At 41.8% G+C, this 19,262-nt stretch overlaps 1 protein-coding gene across 3 annotated transcripts in view; it reads right to left on the bottom strand.

Moving 5' to 3' along the window:
• wdr41 (WD repeat domain 41) overlaps window positions 1-19,262 on the bottom strand; it is an 85,455-nt gene that overhangs the window by 63,032 nt on the left and 3,161 nt on the right. The window contains exons 2-5 of one of the 3 annotated variants that reach the window (XM_085982508.1): window positions 12,389-12,443; window positions 7,769-7,884; window positions 5,279-5,327; window positions 2,042-2,173 (exon numbers count right to left, since the gene is read on the bottom strand). In XM_085982508.1, the coding sequence (XP_085838634.1) occupies window positions 2,042-2,173; window positions 5,279-5,327; window positions 7,769-7,884; window positions 12,389-12,436 (345 nt within the window). In that variant the 5' untranslated portion in view covers window positions 12,437-12,443. Of the gene's footprint in view, window positions 1-2,041; window positions 2,174-5,278; window positions 5,328-7,768; window positions 7,885-12,388; window positions 12,446-19,262 lie in introns of those variants that run through there. The other 2 variants (XM_085982515.1, XM_085982524.1) reach the window with 2 other exon arrangements.

Below are 19,262 nucleotides of genomic sequence, written 5' to 3'. Positions count from 1 at the left end.
AACTTCTTCACTCAGAGGGTGGTAGGTTTGTGGAATTTGCTGCCCCAGAAAGCTGTGGAAGCTACATCATTAAATAAATTTAAAACAGAAATAGATAGTTTCCTAGAAGTAAAGGGAATAAAGGGTTACGGGGAGCGGGCAGGAAATTGGACATGAGTCTGGGTTCGGAATGGTCATGGCCCTGTGGGTAGTGGAGCGGGCCCAGGGGCCGTGTAGCCTTGTTCTGCTCCTACTGTGTTCTAATTTCAGGAGATGGTTTTATTCCTGTTCCTGGCTGGGGTGGAGATCGCCTTTACAGAAGGTAAGTACTGTAGAAAATATAGGGACAGAGTGATCTCCTGGAAGAATTTCGATCGCCTAGATGGGTCGGAGAGGAATTTCCCAGATTTTTTTCTCCCAAATTGGCCATTGGGTCTTTATCTGGTTTTTCGCCTCTCCCGGGAGATCACATGGGTTCGGGTGGATGCAGAGTGATAGAAGATTTGAGGTTAGGATCAGATCAGCCATGATCTTATTGAATGGTGGAGCAGGCTCGAGGGGCCGATTGGCCTACTCCTGCTCCTATTTCTTATGTTCTTATGTTCTTATGTCTCTGTGATAGCAACAATATCATACTCCCATGTGTTCATCAACACCTTCAATTCATCTGCCTTACTCGCAAGGCTCCTTGCATTAAAATAAATGCCATCCAGCCTGGCCATACTCCCTTGTGCAGTTACATATTTGCTCTGCCTTCCAGACTGACTTGTTTTTTCCTCTATATTTGACTGTGCATCACCCCCTACTATAGCTCCACTCCATATCCCATCTCCCTGCCAAGTTAGTTTAAACCCCCCCCAACAGCACTAGCAAACCTCCCCGCAAGGATGTTGATCCCGTTCCGGTTCAGGTGCAACCCGCCCGACTTGTACAAGTCCCACCTTCCCCAGAAACAGACCCAGTGATCCAGGAAACTAAAGCACTCCCTCCTGCACCAACTCTTTAGCCACGCATTCATCTGCTCTATCCTCCTATTCCTATACTCACTAGCACGTGGCACCGGGAGTAATCCAGAGATTACAACCTTTGAGGTCCGGCTTTTTAATCTGCTACCTAGCTTCCTAAATTCTTGTTGCAGGACCTCATCCCTCTTTAGGTTGTTCTCCTTGGAGCAAAGGAGGTTGAGGGGAGATTTGATAGAGGTGTACGAGATTATGACGGGTTTGGATAAGGTAGACAGAGAAAGGCTGTTCCCATTAACTGGTGGTACAAGGACTAGGGGACACAGATTTAAGGTTTTGGGCAAGAGATACAGGGGGGAAGTGAAGAACTTTTTTTACGTAGTGAGTGGTAATGACCTGGAACTTGTTGCCGACGAGGGTGGTGGAAGCAGCGACGATCAATGATTTCAAAAGGAAATTGGATAGGCACTTGAGAGAAATAAATTTGCAGGGCTGCGGGGGAATAGGACTGACTGGATTGCTCTACAAAGAGCTGGCATGGACTCGATGGGCCGAATGGCCTCCTTCTGTGCTGGAATGACTATGAGTGGCACAGCAGGAGGAGGTTGAGTGTGGCTGGGCAGTAATGTTTCATAATCTACTCAGATCATTGAACGGTTTGCGCCACTGCAGCCTGGTCCTCCTGATGACATCCCTGCTTGTGCCCTCCTGTGCAATGTGCAACCAGGCTGTGTTGATCTCCTGGGGAGGTGTCTTCCACCCATTGGAAGGGAAGAGAACTTCCCTGCGTGTTGTGACTCCCTCCATCAGCATATGGAGGGAGTCATCAAATGCCGTCATCAGACCTGCTTTCTTTTAATTGACTGGGAACCTCGCTGGGCGGGCTTAACAAGCCCAATCAACAGAAAATCACTTGGAGAGAACGGGCTGGAGCAGGCAGCGGGCTGTGACCGCGCTATCGACCCCGGCCACCCCAGACCCACCTCGGTCAGCAAAATCGCGGTCATGGAATGGAAAACTCCTCAGCCAAGCTAAATGAACAAACAGCAATGTACTTAGGCAGGACAATCACGCAATCTCCGGACCATATTCTAGGATACAATAACTGTCTTATCAGAAGAGGCAGTAAGGAGATGACGAATTTCTGGCTGTAAACGATACACCGATGGAAAGACAGCAATTGCTGTGATTGGTCTAGAATGACCTCGAAGCTCATGAAGTCTCTCTCCAGTCTGTAGACACAAGAGGTAATTTTTTTTTTTAAACTGAATTCAAAAAACCACTTCATAGCATTTGCACAAATTCATCAATATTGAATACAAAATAGCTTTTATTTTCCTGATGGAAAGGTAAAAATCTATAAGTAGTTGTCAAGTAGCAGCTTACTCCAGCTACTGTAGTAAATACACAATGTCAATCAAATACATAATCCTTCCCCCCTCATCTAAAAATTTCTGAAACCTGAAATTTTACTGCAGTTAAGCATATGCTCATGGTTTTAGAAATTGATTCATTATAGCTCCTGGATCCCTTTCCTGATCAGCACCATTGTTCCAATTAACTCTTCTCTTTTGCTTTCTTGCACCTATATGTATTCACATTGAATTGCACTTGCCATCCATTGGCTCAATTACCTAAAACATCTAAAATCCTTCTGAATATGGTTGCATTGTTCTTCATTACTGCCTTCTATTTTGGTATCTGCAAACTTGTAGACTTTGCCTATAATACCTCTGCCAAAATCTTTACATGAAAAATAGCAAGGATTCCAAGACCAACCCCTCCTGTACCCAAGTCCTAACTGCTTTTCTGTCTAAATAGGACTTTCCCTACAATAGACATTTAACTTACTAATCTATTAGTTCCTATGTGTGTCTCTTCATCTTCGTAAAAATATAATAATGGAGTTATGTTGGACATTTTTCAATTATCCAGAATCTCTCTTGAATTTAACATACAAAAAAGGTCACTAATTTCAATCCCACTATTCTTTAAGATTTTTAGGTGCAAATAGTCTGGAGGAGGTACTTTGTCTATTTTAATAACTGTTTGCTGGTATTCTTCTATATAAATGGATCATAAAAATGTCCATTCTTACTGACTATATTCCAAGTCCTTAGACTAGTGATCATTATATTTAAGTAAAAAATGCCAAGGAGCTTTTCAACATAAGCAATATATTATTTTCTGCAAAAAAAATTTTAAAGTACATTTTCTAACAATCAAATCATGTTGTTCCCCCACCCCCTCCCCCATTATGAAATAACGTAATAAAATAGAATGACAAACCACTGAAAATAGAATGGTGCTTTTGGTTTACGGTTGATAGGATCTCAAGGCCTTTAATGTAAAAGCTCAAATTACTGCAACCTTCATAATTCCAGATTGTAACACACATACAGTAACTTTAATTAAACAAAAGAAAAAGTATAATGATCTTGAAATATATTTAACTACAGAGGAGTCAGTTCACAACAAAAAATAAAATTAGAGACCAAAAAAACTCATTCTGTAAATGCTATTCCTGAGATGGAGCAAATCTGGACACACAGGTTAGCCATACGACAAGTAATGGGTAAAATGCACCACCTTCTGGATTCCTGCTGTACTGTGAGCTGCACTACCCAATGTTCGTCACGAGGATTTCTTATAAATTTACAGTTACGGTAGGGTTCACAAAATTAAAATTTTATCGAACAAGGCTTGTATATAAATTTAACAAGGCTTGTATTAAGATTTAAACTTGAAAGTTTAAAAACTCCACTATCCCGTCCTACATGAACATAGAGTTAAAAATGCCTTCCCCATCATTTTCTTTACCAATGGTAGACATAAGACGTAGGAGCAGGAGTAGGTCATTTGGCCCCTTGAGCCTGCTCCGCCATTCAATAAGATCATGGCTGATCTGATCTTGACCTCAACTCCACTTCCCTGCCCGCTCCCCATAACCCTTACCTTTCAAAAATCTGTCTATCTCCACCTTAAATATATTCAATGACCCAGCCTCCACAGCTCTCTGGGGAAGAGAATTCCAAAGATTCACGACCCTCTGAGGAGAAACTCCTCCTCATTTCTGATTTAAAAGGGTGCCCCCTTATTCTGAAATTATGCCTAGTTCTAGATTCCCCCACGAGGGGAAACATCCTCTCTGCATCTACCCTGTCAAGCCCCTTCAGAATCTTATGTTTCAATAAGATCCCCTCTCATTCTTATAAACTCCAATGAGTCTAGGCCCAATCCGCTCAATCTTTCTTCATAAGACAACCCCTTCATCTCCGGAATCAACCTCTTGAACCTTCTCTGAACTGCCTCCACTATATCCTTCCTTTAATAAGGAGACCAAAACTGTATGTTGTACTCCAGGTGTGGTTTCACCAACGCCCTGTACAGTTGTAACAGGACTTCCCTACTTTTATCCTCCATTCCCTTTGCAATAAAGGCCAACATTCCATTTGCCTTCCTAATTACTTGCTGTACCTACATGCTAACTTTTTGTGATTCATGTACAAGGACCCCCAGATCCCTCTGTACCTCAGCATTTTGTAATCTCTCCCCATTTAAATAATAATTTGCTTTTTTATTTTTCCTACCAAAGTGGATAACCTGCATTTTCCTACATTAAACTCCATCTGCCAGATTTTTGCCCACTCACTTAGCCTATCTATATCCCTTTGGAGATTCTTTGCGTCCTCCACAATTTGCTCTCCCACCTATCTTTGTATCATCAGCAAATTTGGCTACATTACACTCAGTCCCTTCATCCAAGTCATTAATATAGATTGTAAATAATTGAGGCCCCAGCACTGATCCCTGCGGCACTCCACTAGTTACAGTTTGCCAACCTGAAAATGACCCATTTATCCCAACTCTCTGCTATCTGTTAGTTAGCCAATCCTCTATCCATGCTAATATATTACCCCCAACCCAGTGAGCTCTCCCCTCCCATTCCCTTATGAAAATAACGACACTTCACCAGGGTAGTGTCCATAGGTCCTAGTTCCCCACTGATATCTTGCCCAAGTAGCCGATATGCGTCAATGACTATTAACCCACAAGTGGCATTACAACCAAATCCATTCCCATCAATCAATATTCACATATAGCAGGGGTCGCTGGACAGCGATCAAGAACCTTGGCTGCCTTTCCTCTCCTTTTCCAGGGCACTGAGGTTGATTGCAACACCCCCAATGAGAACTTTGGCTGTGATCAGCTAACTCAGCACAGTTATCATCAAATCTAGGGCCTCCTTAGTCTGTATGGCTCAACTACTTGTTAGTTAAGCCAAATTTTCATTGCAAAAATCAAAAAAATGTCTTAAAGCATCGACAAATACTAACCTGAATATTCCACACAAACACGACACCGTCATCCCCTGCTGAGGCAAACCTGTATAAATAAGGTTAGTATACAATTTATTCTCTCCAAATTAAATGCAGAAATCCAAAGACAATACAAAAATTATTAAAGCTGTTAATTTTGTCAATACCGCAAACCTTTTTTAAAAATGCTCTTTTATATGTGAAAGAATCTTCAGAAAAAGTCATTCACACTAGGTGGCATACCGGATGGGGAACTTTAACTGGATGAGGAATTCAGGTGAGCAGGGGGGTGAAGCAAACGCCAAGCACTTCCCTCCTCAGTCCAGTTAAAATTACAGTCGGCACTTGATGACGTCATCGGACCCTAATCTGCACATTTAAAGTGGGACCCTGCTGGCATCAAGAGCAGATTAAAAATCATGATTGGTGTGAAGCCGGTGGGAAATTGGCAGTAAGTCACCTCGGGCATTTTAACTGCCCACCCACCCAGTTTCTCCCAGACAGGTAGGGTTAAAATTGCTCCTAGGTTTCAACAAGTAGAACTATATTTTTGATTATACTGTGAACTATTGGCCGAACAGGTTTAAGCAACCTTCAACATTACAAAACACTCCTTTTTAATGTAGTGTTCAACTGCATATTATTAGAATTAGAATTTTTATAAAATATTAAAGAAAATCAAATCAAGTCTCAGTTTGGAATTGACAGAATATCCAAATCTATTCAGGCTCAACAAATTCTTCTCTAGTTATGTCCATTATTCTCATCATCCTAAATGTTCCTGGCATATACAGGCGTAAATAACCATCTGTACTAGTGCAGGTAAGTGTACAGAATTACTTTCTGAACCTGTGTTAATGGATTTGCAAAGACTGGAGACTTAGAAACATATTACCAAAGCTTGACTGTCAGCAGACTTCTGCTCAAGCTTAGTTTTGCTCGCTGGCCTTTCACCTTCGTTGTTCCTGACTTCATGTCCAAAAGCAGATACAGGAAGAAGAAAACAGCAGCTGTCATGAAGGCTGAGACCAGATCAATTTACCCTCCCCAGAAGCAATCGGAGAAAATGGTCCACCTGCTGATTGTGGCTAAGGCCTAAAAGGACAACAAAAAGCCATCTGCAAAGTACTCTATAAATGAGGGATCACAGAGGAACTCCAAGCATGAAACACAGTTCACTCCAAGTTGCAGTGAAGGAGCATGTTCATGAAGTTTCATTTAATGATCCACACAAAGCTTCAATATTTGTGGCAAAAAAATATATAATTTGCTAACAATCTACCTCGTGGCCACAACTGTTTTCATAATATTTCAAGAACACAACACTTGAAAAATAAAAAACAAATCTTAAGCCAATTCTTTCAATAAGAAATGCAACCATATCAAATGTAACATTGATTCTTCAACTAAGTAACTAAACCAATTGACGTACCTTAAATTGAACAGCTGCGCAACATACCGATCTTTATAATCTAGATTACAATTTAGCCTTCACTAAAAAGATTTCCTCAACTGGAAATGCAGTTATATCGTTTGTTGATCTTACACATGTTAAATATATATTGAACAACTTAAATGATACTATCTGTTTACACATATTTACTAAGATAATGATGATCAATTTGAGGACTAAGTGGCACACTATTACAAAGATCACCACAATCCATACAGATGAGAAAGGCCATTTGGCCCATCTAGCTCATCTTTCCACAGACTTAGAGTGTTTCCCTCCCCCCGCACTCCCCTCTGCACCAGTACGGCTACCAAAAACAAATCTCTATCTGGGTTGTAGGCTAATCCTCACATATCCACAGCAGTCTCAATTCAGAAATCTATAGTATAAAACTGGTGCCAGTTTGGGATCATAAACAGTAATTTTCCAGTGCAAGAACTGGAAACTTCACAGTGGCAACAATAGGGAATGATTTTCTCAGACTGCCAGACTGAGATGGAGTTAGACCAATATAAAGGAAGTATTTTATTGCATTCTATCCATACTACATCTGACTCCAATGCTTTCTCTGGATCCTCCAGCACTGGCATTCCTCATCTGACAATGTAAGATTGGCTGACCAGGTGGCGAGGGGTTTGGGGGGGGGGGGGGGGGTGGGAATAGCCTAATATATCATTTTACTAGTATTATTAACTAAGTAATATTTGTAATTTGCACCATGTGAGTGACACCGTCACAACTTTTGCACTTGCTATAAAATCATGAGTAAGACCTGTACACTCACTCTCTCTCTCCTCTCCCTCCCCCACTGTTCATAACTATGTTCAGATAATGCGTTTTAAAATCGGAATAGAACATTTCTAGATATTATAAGTTTTTCATTAAACAAAGAATCACAACAGTTGCAAAATTAAATTATTTCCACCCTCCCTCCTCTACTACATTTCTAGATTAGAAATGCTGGGCTTCCTTGAAGCCAATTGGAAAGAGTCCATAGCATCAAAGTTTGAAAATTTCATAACACATCAAGTAAACAAAAATAACTTAAATCTAACCTGAGGTCATCAATCAATGCCATGAAGCGAACAATATCACTGTGGCCTTTTAGTACCTGTAGTTCTGTATAGGGATTCTGTGGTTGTTCATCTCCTATATATAGAACCGATGACTTCTAAAAGATTTAGAGACAAAAATTATTAGTACCAAATCTGCTACAAAAAGTGATGAGGCATGCTTGCAATAGCATTCTATAAATGCTGAGCACCATAGCAACTGAACAATACAGTAACAAAAACAGAAAATGCTGCAAACACTCAGGTCAGGCTGCATCTGTGGAGAGAGAAAGAACTAACGTTTCAGGTCGATGACCTTTCATCAGAACCTGACACGTTCATCATCAACCTGAAACATTGGCCAGGATTTTCCTTACCTCAGCGGGTCCGGGGTGGGCGATGTCGGTGGCGGGCCGCAGCCCCGCTGCTGGCTCCATCCCGTTGCCTAAAAGGAACTTGCGTTGCTGGGGCCTGTTAAGCCCGCCCAGCGCGTTTCCCGGTTCGATTAGAGGAAGCGGGTCTGGTGACATCATTCATGACACGCCATCAGCCGGTTTCCTTACTGGGACCATGGCCAACTTTGTTTTGACAGTTGTGCAGTCAGTGTTCTACAGCATTGAAGTGCTGCAAACACTGACAATCACTGCAGAGAGGTGCACGGCTGCATCCAGGTTCTCCCATAACTCCCTCCATAGGCTTATGGAGGGAGTCACAGCACGCAGGGAGGTCCTCTTCCCTTCCCATGGGCGGAAGAGACCTCCCCCGGAGGCCAACACAGCCTGGTTGCACATTGCAGAGGAGGTCACAAGCAGGGATGTCGTCAGGAGGACCTGGGTGCAGTGGCGCAAACCTTTCAATGATCTCATTAGATGACAAAACATTAGTACAAAGCCACACTCGCCTTCATCCTGCTGTGTCTCTCATCACATCCCCATCACTCTGCCTTCCCTACCCGAAACCTGCACATCCTTACTCACACCAACTTACCTTGCACCTCCACCCATCCCTCTCTATCTACATTATCACATCCCCATCTCACTAGCCACCACTCACACTCACCCTAGTGGAATCATACATAGGATTACATTACATAGGATATTACGGCACAGAAACAGGCCATTCGGCCCAACCAGTCCATACCGGCGTTCTTGCTCCACTCGAGCCTCCTCCAGTCTTTCCTCATCTAAATTTATCAGCATAACGCTCTATTCCCTTTTCCCTCGTATGCTTGTCTAGCCTCCCCTTAAATGCATCTATACTATTCACTTCAACCATACCACCTAACAACACACAAGGGTAGGTACTTGGGTGTTTATCCAATGTTCATGTGAAGTTTCTGTTAATGTGCTGTCAAACACCGAAACCTTTATTTTCAACACTTTGCATTCTTGGACAGATTTTTGCTCACCTTTGGAAGTGGCTTAGTGAGTTGCAGTGAATGGTGAGACATAATGGTACCCCTGCAATAGGGGTGTGTGTGAAAGGAATGGCTTGGACCTTGTAGGGATGCTTTATCGTGTTGGTGTGGGGTGGTGCCAACCTGGCACATCATGTGGCAGCCAGGGTTTACAGCGTCAAGTGAAGTAAATCTGGTCTCCTGGGCAGCAATGTGCTCAGGTGCTGATGCCCTCTGTCCTGTGCAGCATCAGGTGATTGCAGAGAAGGTTGGTGATTCTGTTAGGTGGGAGCTTTTACTGTACATTTGAAGCTGTCAAGTAATCAGCTGGAGCAATGGCCATTCAATTCCCTCCTCAGGTTCAGAGGCTTGGCCCCCGAGCAACATGGACCCTGTGGGCGAGCAGTTAAAAGTGAAAAGGTAATGTTAAAAGCATTATTAAGGGTCTGTCAACAACACAATAATTGGGTCGCCCACTTCTGTGGGTCGGGTCGGATAGCATACACACGCCCGTGGGAAAGGCATGCTGCTATGGGTTGACAGCGGGGTCCGAACCCACTGTCAAAAAAATCAACTTTCCCACCGACCCGCCACTGATCCCACCTGTTAACCCCCCGGAAAATTCCCCCCATTAACTCTGTTTCTCGCTCCACAGTTGCTGCCTGACCTGTTGAGTGTTTCCAGCATTTTCTGATTTTATTTTGGATTTCCAGCATCCACGGTATTTTGCTTTCGTGTTAGAATACAATAAAAGTCTGGAGAGTCATTCAAAGAGAAAACAATCCACAGAAAAAATAGAAGATAGCATATGCTGTCAATGGAATATGCAAGTCAGAGCACTAAATGCTGCAACCCACATAAAGGACATTGTATTTCATACTTTAGAGTGCAAACAGTCGACATTCGATAGTAGACATTCACTGCCAAGAAAAATGAAAAAAATAACAAGGTCAAGTATTGCTCTGCTGAGTCACTTGGAATAATTCCAGGGACAGTCATATTAACATAGAAACATAGAAGATAGGAGCAGGAGCAGGCCATTTGGCCCCTCGAGCCTGCTCCGCCATTCAATGAGATCATGGCTGATCATCCAAATTCAGTACCCTGTCCCTGCCTTCTCCCCATATCCCTTGATCCCTTTAGCCTTAAGAAATATATCCAACTCCTTCTTGAATATATTTAATGAACTGGCCTCCACCGCCCTCTGTGGCAGAGAATTCCACAGGTTCACCACTTTCTGGGTGAAGAAATTCCTCCTCATTTCAGTCCTAAATGGCTTACTCCTTATCCTTAGACTATGACCCCTGGTTCTGGACTCCCCGACCATCGGGAACATCCTTCCTGCATCTAGTCTGTCCAGGCCTGACAGAATTTTATAGGTTTCGATGAGATCCCCTCTCAATCTTCTAAACTCCAGTGAGTATAAGCCCAATCGACACAGTCTCTCCTCATACGTCATTCCTGCCATCCCAGATATCAGCCTGGTGAATCTTCGCTGCACTCCTTCCATGGCAAGAACGTCCTTCCTCAGATAAGGCAACCAAAACTGCACACAATACTCAAGGTGCGGTCTCACCAAGGCCCTGTACAACTGCAGCAAGACATCCTTGTTCCTGTACTCGAACCCTCTTGCTACAAAGGCCAACATACCATTTGCCTTCTTAACCGCCTGCTGCACCTGCATGCTTACCTTCAGCGACTGGTGCACAAGAACACCCAGGTCTCTTTGCACATCCCCTTCTCCCAATCTATCGCCATTCAAAAAATAATCTGCCTTCCTGTTTTTGCCACCAAAGTGGATAACCTCACATTTATCCACATTATAGTGCATTTGCCATGTTTCTGCCCAATCACCCAACCTGTCCAAATCGTACTCGAGTTTCACGACATCCTCCTCACAGCATACCCTCCCACCCAGCTTTGTGTCATCTGCAAATTTGGAGATATTACATCCAATTCCCTCGTCCAGATCATTAATATATATTGTGAACAGCTGGGGTCCTAGGACCGATCCTTGCGGTACCCCACTAGTCACTGCCTGCCACTCGGAAAATGACCTGTTTATTCCAACTCTTTGCTTTCTGTCCGCCAACCAGTTCTCTATCCAAGTCAATACCTTGCCCCCAATCCCATGTGCCTTAATTTTGCACGCTAATCTCTTATGCGGGACCTTATCGAAAGCCTTCTGAAAGTCCAAATACACCACATCCACTGGTTCTCCCTTAATCTATTTTACCAGTTACATCCTCAAAAAATTCCAGTAGATTAGTCAAGCATGATTTACCATTTGTAAATCCATGTTGACTTTGTCCGATCCTGTCACTGCTTTCCAAGTGCTCTGCTATTACATCTTTTATAATGGACTCTAGCATTTTCCCCACTGCCGATGTCAGGCTTACCGGTCTATAATTCCCCGCTTTTTCTCTACCACCTTTTCTGAATAGTGGGGTAACATTAGCTACCCTCCAATCCATGGGTACTGTTCCAGAGTCTATCGAGTTCTGGAAGATGACCAGCAATGCATCTACTATTTCTAGGGCCACTTCCTTAAGTACCCTAGGATGTAGATTATCAGGCCCTGGGGATTTATCGGCCTTCAGTCTCATCAATTTTCCTAACACCATTTCCCTACAAATACTGATTTCTTTCAGTTCCACCCTTTCATCAGACCCTATGTTCCCCGACATCTCTGGGAGGTTATTTGTGTCCTCCTTTGTGAAGACAGAACCAAAATATGTATTTAGTTGGTCTGTCATTTCTTTGTTCCCCATTATAAATTCCCCTGATTCTAACTGCAAGGGACCTACGCTTGACTTCACCAATCTTTTTCTCTTCGCATATCTATAAAAGCTTTTACAGTCAGTTTTTATGTTCCCTACAAGCTTACTCTCAATCTATTTTCCCATTCTTAATTAATCCCTTTGTCCTCCTTTGTTGAATCCTAAACTATTCACCACAGAATTGCAGAAAACATAAATTTAAAGTACCTCTATGAAGAAATTAACATCTCAACTCGGAAAGTATTTGGAAAATCCTTTGGCAAACCAATTTTCTAACAGGTTCCATCCACAAGATATTTAATAATGCAAAGGTAAAGATAGAATACAGAACTGCTGTAAATATTTCTGGAAATTATTTGAGAAAAGATGTCATGTGTTCTCTATTTGGTAGATGCACAAAGTATACAACAAAAAGATCTACCACAGTATAAAAGATTTATACAACACCTCCACTGGCTCCTGCACATCTCTTCCTCCCAGCAACCACCTCAACATCTCCGCACTGAAATGAAAGACATAGAAAATATGTTAAATTAAACCAGTCAAGAATCATTTATAACCTTCAATTAATCCAAAATATATTAAAGTCCAAGTCAGAAGGGAGAGATCTCAATTGTGTCATCTGCAAACATTAGTGGGACTGAAGCTCAGTAGCTAATTTCTGAATTATCCTGTACCACGTACTGTGATGCTACCAAAAAAGGCACAAATTGCCAACTCAATCCTTATTGCATGAAGGATTACCAAGTCAAAGAGGAGGTTTTGTTGGAAAGAAATTGTTGCAGAAGCAAGATGGTGTGGAAATGAAACTGGGAATGACTCAACTGATATTCTCTGCAGTGAAGCACCCAAGGGCTCACTATTTGAAATGTATGCTCCAACTAGACAAAGTGGCCTTCTGCTCTGGGACAACCACACATGGATACAGTCTCACTACTAGTGGATATCCTGTGGTAGTCCCCACAGAAAGTCAAGACAAAGCAAATTACCCTCGGTGCATTAGTGATGCTGTAAGAAGATGATAGGGGCCTGGAGCTTATGATGCTCCATCTAGTGGTAGAATTGGACAGCTGCAGTCTTGATTGTGCGACATGCAGCTTTATAATAGGAAAATCGATTGAGATGCTACCTAGAGGCACGGCAGACTGGTGATGCACAAAGAAGAAATGTGTTAGCATACATACATAATTATAATAAAGATTCCAAATACCTATGGGACAGAGTACGAGATACAGAGGACTGGCTCGGATGGATTGCATCCACGCATTTTAAAAGAATTTAGGGAAGAGATAGCAAAGGCATTACTACGCATATTTAATAATTCGTTAGAAAAAGGTATAGTGCCAGAGGACTGGCGGATGGCTAACATAATACCGATATTTAAGGGGGATAGAACATGTCCAGGGAATTATGGACCAGTCAGCTTAACATCGGTGGTAGGAAAAATAATGGAATCCCTACTGAAGGAGAAAATAGAAGAACATCAATGAAAAGTATAATAATGAATAGTCAGCATGGATTTCAAAAGGGATAATCTTGCTTGATCAACCTTATTGAATTTTTTGAAGAGGCAACGGAGATAGTAGACAATGGTAATGCAGAAGATGTAATGTATCTGGATTTTCCAAAGGCCTTCAGTAAGGTACCCCATAATAGACTGATGAACAAGGTCAGAGAATGCAGAGTCAGGGGACAGAATGGGTTGTTGGCTGGCTTCAGGACAGAAAGCAGAGAGTAGGAGTAAAGGCTAGCTATTCACAGTGGCAGAAGGTGGGTAGTGGTGTTCCACAAGGATCAGTGCTGGGACCACTGTTGTTCACAATTTACATTAACGATTTAGACTTAGGAATCAAAAACACAATTTCTAAATTTGCGGTTGACACCAAATTTTGGGGGGGGGGGGGGGGTGGCAGGCAAATGAAGTTCAACACAGATAAATGTGAGGTATTAGATTTTGGTAGGAAGAATAGGGAGGTCAATTATCACTTGGAGAGTGCGAGTCTAGGTGGGGTACAGGAACAAGGGATCTCGGAGTACAAACACACAAATCACTAAAAGTATCGACACAGGTTAGCAAGGACTAGGGTTTATTTCTAGAGGGATAGAATTGAAAAGTAGGGAAGTTATGCTAAACCTGTATCGAACTTTGGTTAGACCACACTTGGAGACTGTGTACAGTTCTGGTCGCCATATTATAAAAAGGATATAAAGGCACTGGAGAGGGTGCAGAGAAGATTTACAAGGATGATACCAGAAATGCGAGGGTCTACATATCAGGAAAGGGTGAACAGGCTGGGTCTCTTTTCTTTTGGAAAAGAAGGCTGAGTGGTGACCTAATAGAGGTCTTTAAAATGATGAAAAATGTTGATAGAGTGGATACAGAGAGAATGTTTCCACTTGTGGGGAAGAGCATAACTAGAGGCCATCAATATAAGATAGTCACCAAGAAATCCAATAGGGAATTCAGAAGAAACTTCTTTACCCAAAGAGTGGTGAGAATGTGGAACTCGCTACCACAGGGAGTGGTTGAAGCGAATAGTATAGATGCATTTAAGGGGAGGCTGGACAAGTATATGAGGGAAAAGAGAATAGAGGGTTATGTTGATAGATTTAGATGAGGAAAGACGGGAGGAGGCTCATGTCGAGCATAAATGCCGGCATGGACTGGTTGGGCCGAATGGCTTGTGTAGGACTTCAGCCAAAATGTTCCCCTTTCTCAACACAGGAATACATTTGGTCAAATCTCTGCTGCAATCACCCTGGTGATATCCAATCACTTGTCCTGTTCACATCTGATGGCCATTCTTCCCCATATATATTCTCTTTATATTTTCATACGTACTTTAATATTAAAAAGTGGTCACTAATAATCAACTAATTTGCTCTATCTGCTAGTCACTGCATTATTAAACAAAAGCTTAAATCCCAGCTGTGAGATTCTTCAGTGGCTTTAATGCAGAACTCCACAGACTAGACATATGGTTAAAATGAAACTGGCATCTATAAGGGTCAGTTCAAGCTGTTTCTTTGCTTTTTGACAAAATATCAGAAATCTTAACAAGATCAGTACAAATATTGATGAACTACAAGGAACACAAACGAAACAGAAGGCAATGCATCAACAATCTATTCCCCGCAATTCAAATTTGTTTAATTCAAATTATCGGATTCAAGCACGAAACCCTCACTTTGCTGTATTATTTACATTGCTTAATTCAAATTCTTAGATTTTCTTCTATGTGCAAAAGACAACTTTGAATTATCAGGAATGGATTATATCATAGTTCTCTTACACCAAACTAGAAATCTAGTTATGCCCTGGCACTATAGATGAATTCAGATACTGTCATAGTAAGTGTATCTAATATCAGTATAAATAAATGTTCAATGTGCTGGCAGCTTAGGTAGCTTTAAGTCTCCTATTCCAACATTAATACTTGAATACAAAAATAGAACTTTGTTGATTTTAAATTTCAAATACGTTCTTGCGATACAGCAATGCACAGCCCTTAAAGAACTCAGAGCCTGTTTTCGATCCAAGAATTCAAGGCTTTGATACTCATTAATGTTTGTTCTCTTGGTGTTCCCATACACTAATCTACAATATTGACTTCTATTTTCTGAAAGATAACAGGCCCATTTTGCAATCTTAGGCCTGGAAGTTTCAATTCCTATTGGTTCTGGATCAGTAACTACAAAAAATTCTCTCAGTTCCAGATCTGCACTGAAAACTCTAACAAGACAGGCACAACACCAGACCTCATTTTTATTTCTTGTTCAAGTAGGCATCAAAAAAGCACAAAAGCATCAGAGCCAAACAGTAGGTCAAGCAGGCCAGATAAAACAGGCTTACTTGCCTGAAAAGAATGCATTAAACCTCTCGAGACCCTTTGTGGAAAGGAAAGGAAAGGAAAGGAATTGCTATCTGCTGTATCATTACAACTGGACTGCTGAAAAAGAAAACTGAAGTAAATTAGATTCCTATTCACATACTTGTTATGGATAAAACCAAAAATGTGCAGTTAGGAATGTAAGCTGAACCAGATGTCCAGATTGAAAATAGACTGAATAGGGTCATAGAGCTCTCCCAAATGTTCAGTGTGGGTTTATCATGCGAGTAGCTGAAGCATACAGACAAGGAAGGAACCAGGCCCTATATCTGTTCTGTGGTGAATTAGCTGATCTCAGCCAATACAACACTACAGGCCTCAAGGTCATCGACCTGAAGCATTAACTCTGTCTCTCTCTCCACAGATGCTGCCTGACCTGCTGAGTGTTTCCAGCATTTTCTATTTTTATTTCAGATTTCCAACATTCGCAGTATTTTGCTTTTGTTACACTTACATGTAAACATACTATATGATTGACTCAAATATCATTCCTAAAACAATTACAACTGAACAGGTTCCTTTCATAAGGAACAGCACTCATATCTAATTAATCTCAGGTTATCCCGATATACAGAAAGTCCCCCCACAGGGAGCAGTTGGGAACATAGATCACATTTTGTGGCCTAAAGGGGCTTGCCAAATTAAACATAGCTCTGCTTTAGCAGCAGGCAACTTTCCTCCAGACAGTCCCTTTACATTCATTAGGAAAAAGTTTAAGTGGTCACTGTTGCGATATAGGGAAACGCAGCAACCAATTTGCTCACCTAAGGTCCCACAAACAGCAATGAGATAAATGACCAGATAATCTGCTTTTTTTCCCCCCGGTTATTGGTTGAGGGATAAATGTCAGCCAAAACACCAGGAGAACTCCCCTACATTTCTTCAAATAGTGCCATTGGATCTTTCACATCCACCTGAGGAGGCAGATGGCACCTCGGTTTAATGTCTCATCCAAAAGAAGGCACCTTCTGTAGTGCAACAGTCGCTTAGTACTGCACTGAAGTGTCAGCCTAGATTATGTGCTCAAGTCATTGGGGTGGGCCTTGAAACCATGACCTTCTGACTCAGAGGCAAGAGTCCCATCACTGATCCAAGGCTGCCACTTCTCGCAAGGAATTATTTGCTCCTTCTGCTCTGATAATCTGTAACCCCTTGGATGTGAGGAAAAAGAGGAAGATGCACAAGTGATGAATTTATTTATTTTTAAACAGAATTTAATCTGTCACAATGGACTTGTTACCTGAACAAGTCACATGTGAAGCTGGGCTTTAAAGACATAAAAATAAAATATTTCTGCCAGTGCTGCAGAATTATACTCCAACGAAACCATAGAAACATAGAAGATAGGAGCAGGAGTAGGCCATTCGGCCCCTCGAGCCTGCTCCGCCATTCAATGCGATCATGGCTGATCATCCAAATTCAGTACCCTGTCCCTGCTTTCTCCCCATACCCCTTGATCCCTTTAGCCATAAGAAATATATCCAACTCCTTCTTGAATATATTTAATGAATTGGCCTCAACTGCCTTCTGTGGTAGAGAGTTCCACAGGTTCACCACTGTCTGGGTGAAGAAATTCCTCATTTCTGTCCTAAATGGCTTACCCCTTATCCTTAGACTGTGACCCCTGGTTCTGGACTCCCCGTGCGCCCACTTCTGTGATTGCAGCATCTTGGGTCAATGTCACAGATCTGGGACCGACAGACTGGTACACTGAGCAGGCCCAATAGTAGCAAGACACTTTTCTTTTTAAAAAGCACAGAAGGTTGTTGAGACACAGGAAAAGGGATGGAAACAGAATCAATTATAGATTTTAAAAGGAAAGTAGACCAACTTTTGAAAAAGGAAAATGCAAGAGGCTATAGAGAAAGAGCAGAGAAATGGTCAAAGTGAACAGCTCTTTCGAGAGAGCCGGCACAAGAGCAGCAGGTCAATTGTCCTCCTGCAAAATTCTATGATTCTATAAGAAAGGCAAGAAAAAGTATTGAATGCTGAAGAGAGAACATTTGAAGAAAATAGAATTTTTTGTATTGATGAGAAGTAACTCGTGCATGAGCAAATGTTCACCCACTGCTGTGATAAACTAAATTAAACTCCAGGGTTCAGCTGGCCATTTTCTACTGCAAGGGGGCAGGAGTGGTAACATGGGAACACCTCCGACATCATAAACGGTCCGAAAGTGAGTTCAACCCTTGTGACACCATTTCCCAGAGAATATGGTCAATTGTTGGTCTACTTGCGGGGTATGTGGAGGATGGGATAGGCAGTAAAATTACTACTTTGTAATACATCCCTATGTATTCATTATTCGCTATAACTTTCCCAGTAAACAGTTGAAAAAATAAAATCTTTCCTGACAATGCCTGCTGGTGGAACCTTTTGATCTCTCCTACTTATGATCAGGAGAGAGAAAATATACTATACTTTATTCCATTTACTTTAATGATTGGAGGTCATAACAAACCTAGGTTTATCTAAATCAGAGCTGAGATTATCAGTAATTCTGCACTGTGAAGTGAACCACCTCACTATTCATTTAAGGAATAAATTTAGAGGCACTGCAACAACCACCAGTTACATGATCATAAATAGTTATAGTTTTGTTATCTGGAGATCTCAAGATAATTATGGATGAGGAAGGCCATTTGGTTCATCTTAATACTTTCAACCAGAGTGATCCCAACACCTGCTCCTGCGCCTCCCCACCTCCACCCCACTGGAGCATCTAATTGTTTCTTAAATGATTCCAGGGTTTTTACCTCCATTACTCTATCTGGAGGTTGATTCCACACATTAAGCACAGTTTGTGGGAAGATTTTCCTGCTACCAGGCCTCAAATCACTTTTCACTAGTTTTGAACCCATGTCCCCTCGTTCTATTTCTTGAATAGAACTTCAAGTAATATTCCTGGTTATTTTTTCCGTACCCTTAACAATCTTGTATACGCCTTCAAGATCACCTCTCAAATGCCTCCTTTCTAGACTGAAAAGTCAAAGTCTCTTCAGTCTTTTCTTATAATGCAGGCCCCTGACACGGGGGATCAGTCTAGTAGCTCTTCTCTGTACTGCCTCCAGCACTTTAAGGCCTCTCTTATTTTTTGGCAACCAAAACTAGATGCAGTATTCAACATGTGATCTGACCAGAGCACCACAAAGGTTGATCATTACTTCCTCCAATTTTTATTCTACTGTTTGGGTTATATCTTTCAACACCCAAGTAGTTTGGTTCATTGCTGCTTTCAATGTTTGGACATGTTTAGTATCAAGTCTACTAAGACTCCTAGGTCTCTTTCAGCTTTATCCTTAGCTATTTCACCAACAAGAACTTGCATTTATATAGCGCCTTTAACGTAGGAAAACAGCTCAAGGCACTTTGCAGAGGCGTAATCAGATAGAACTTGACACTGAAGGAAAGAACGAGATATTGGGAGGGTG

The sequence above is a fragment of the Somniosus microcephalus genome, chromosome 1, assembly GCF_052327205.1.
Source record: "Somniosus microcephalus isolate GS21.2 chromosome 1, FLI_Smic_1.0, whole genome shotgun sequence".
NCBI classification, from domain to species: domain Eukaryota; kingdom Metazoa; phylum Chordata; class Chondrichthyes; order Squaliformes; family Somniosidae; genus Somniosus; species Somniosus microcephalus.
Note: the sequence above shows the minus strand (reverse complement) of the source record. Positions and strands in the feature narration are given on the sequence as shown.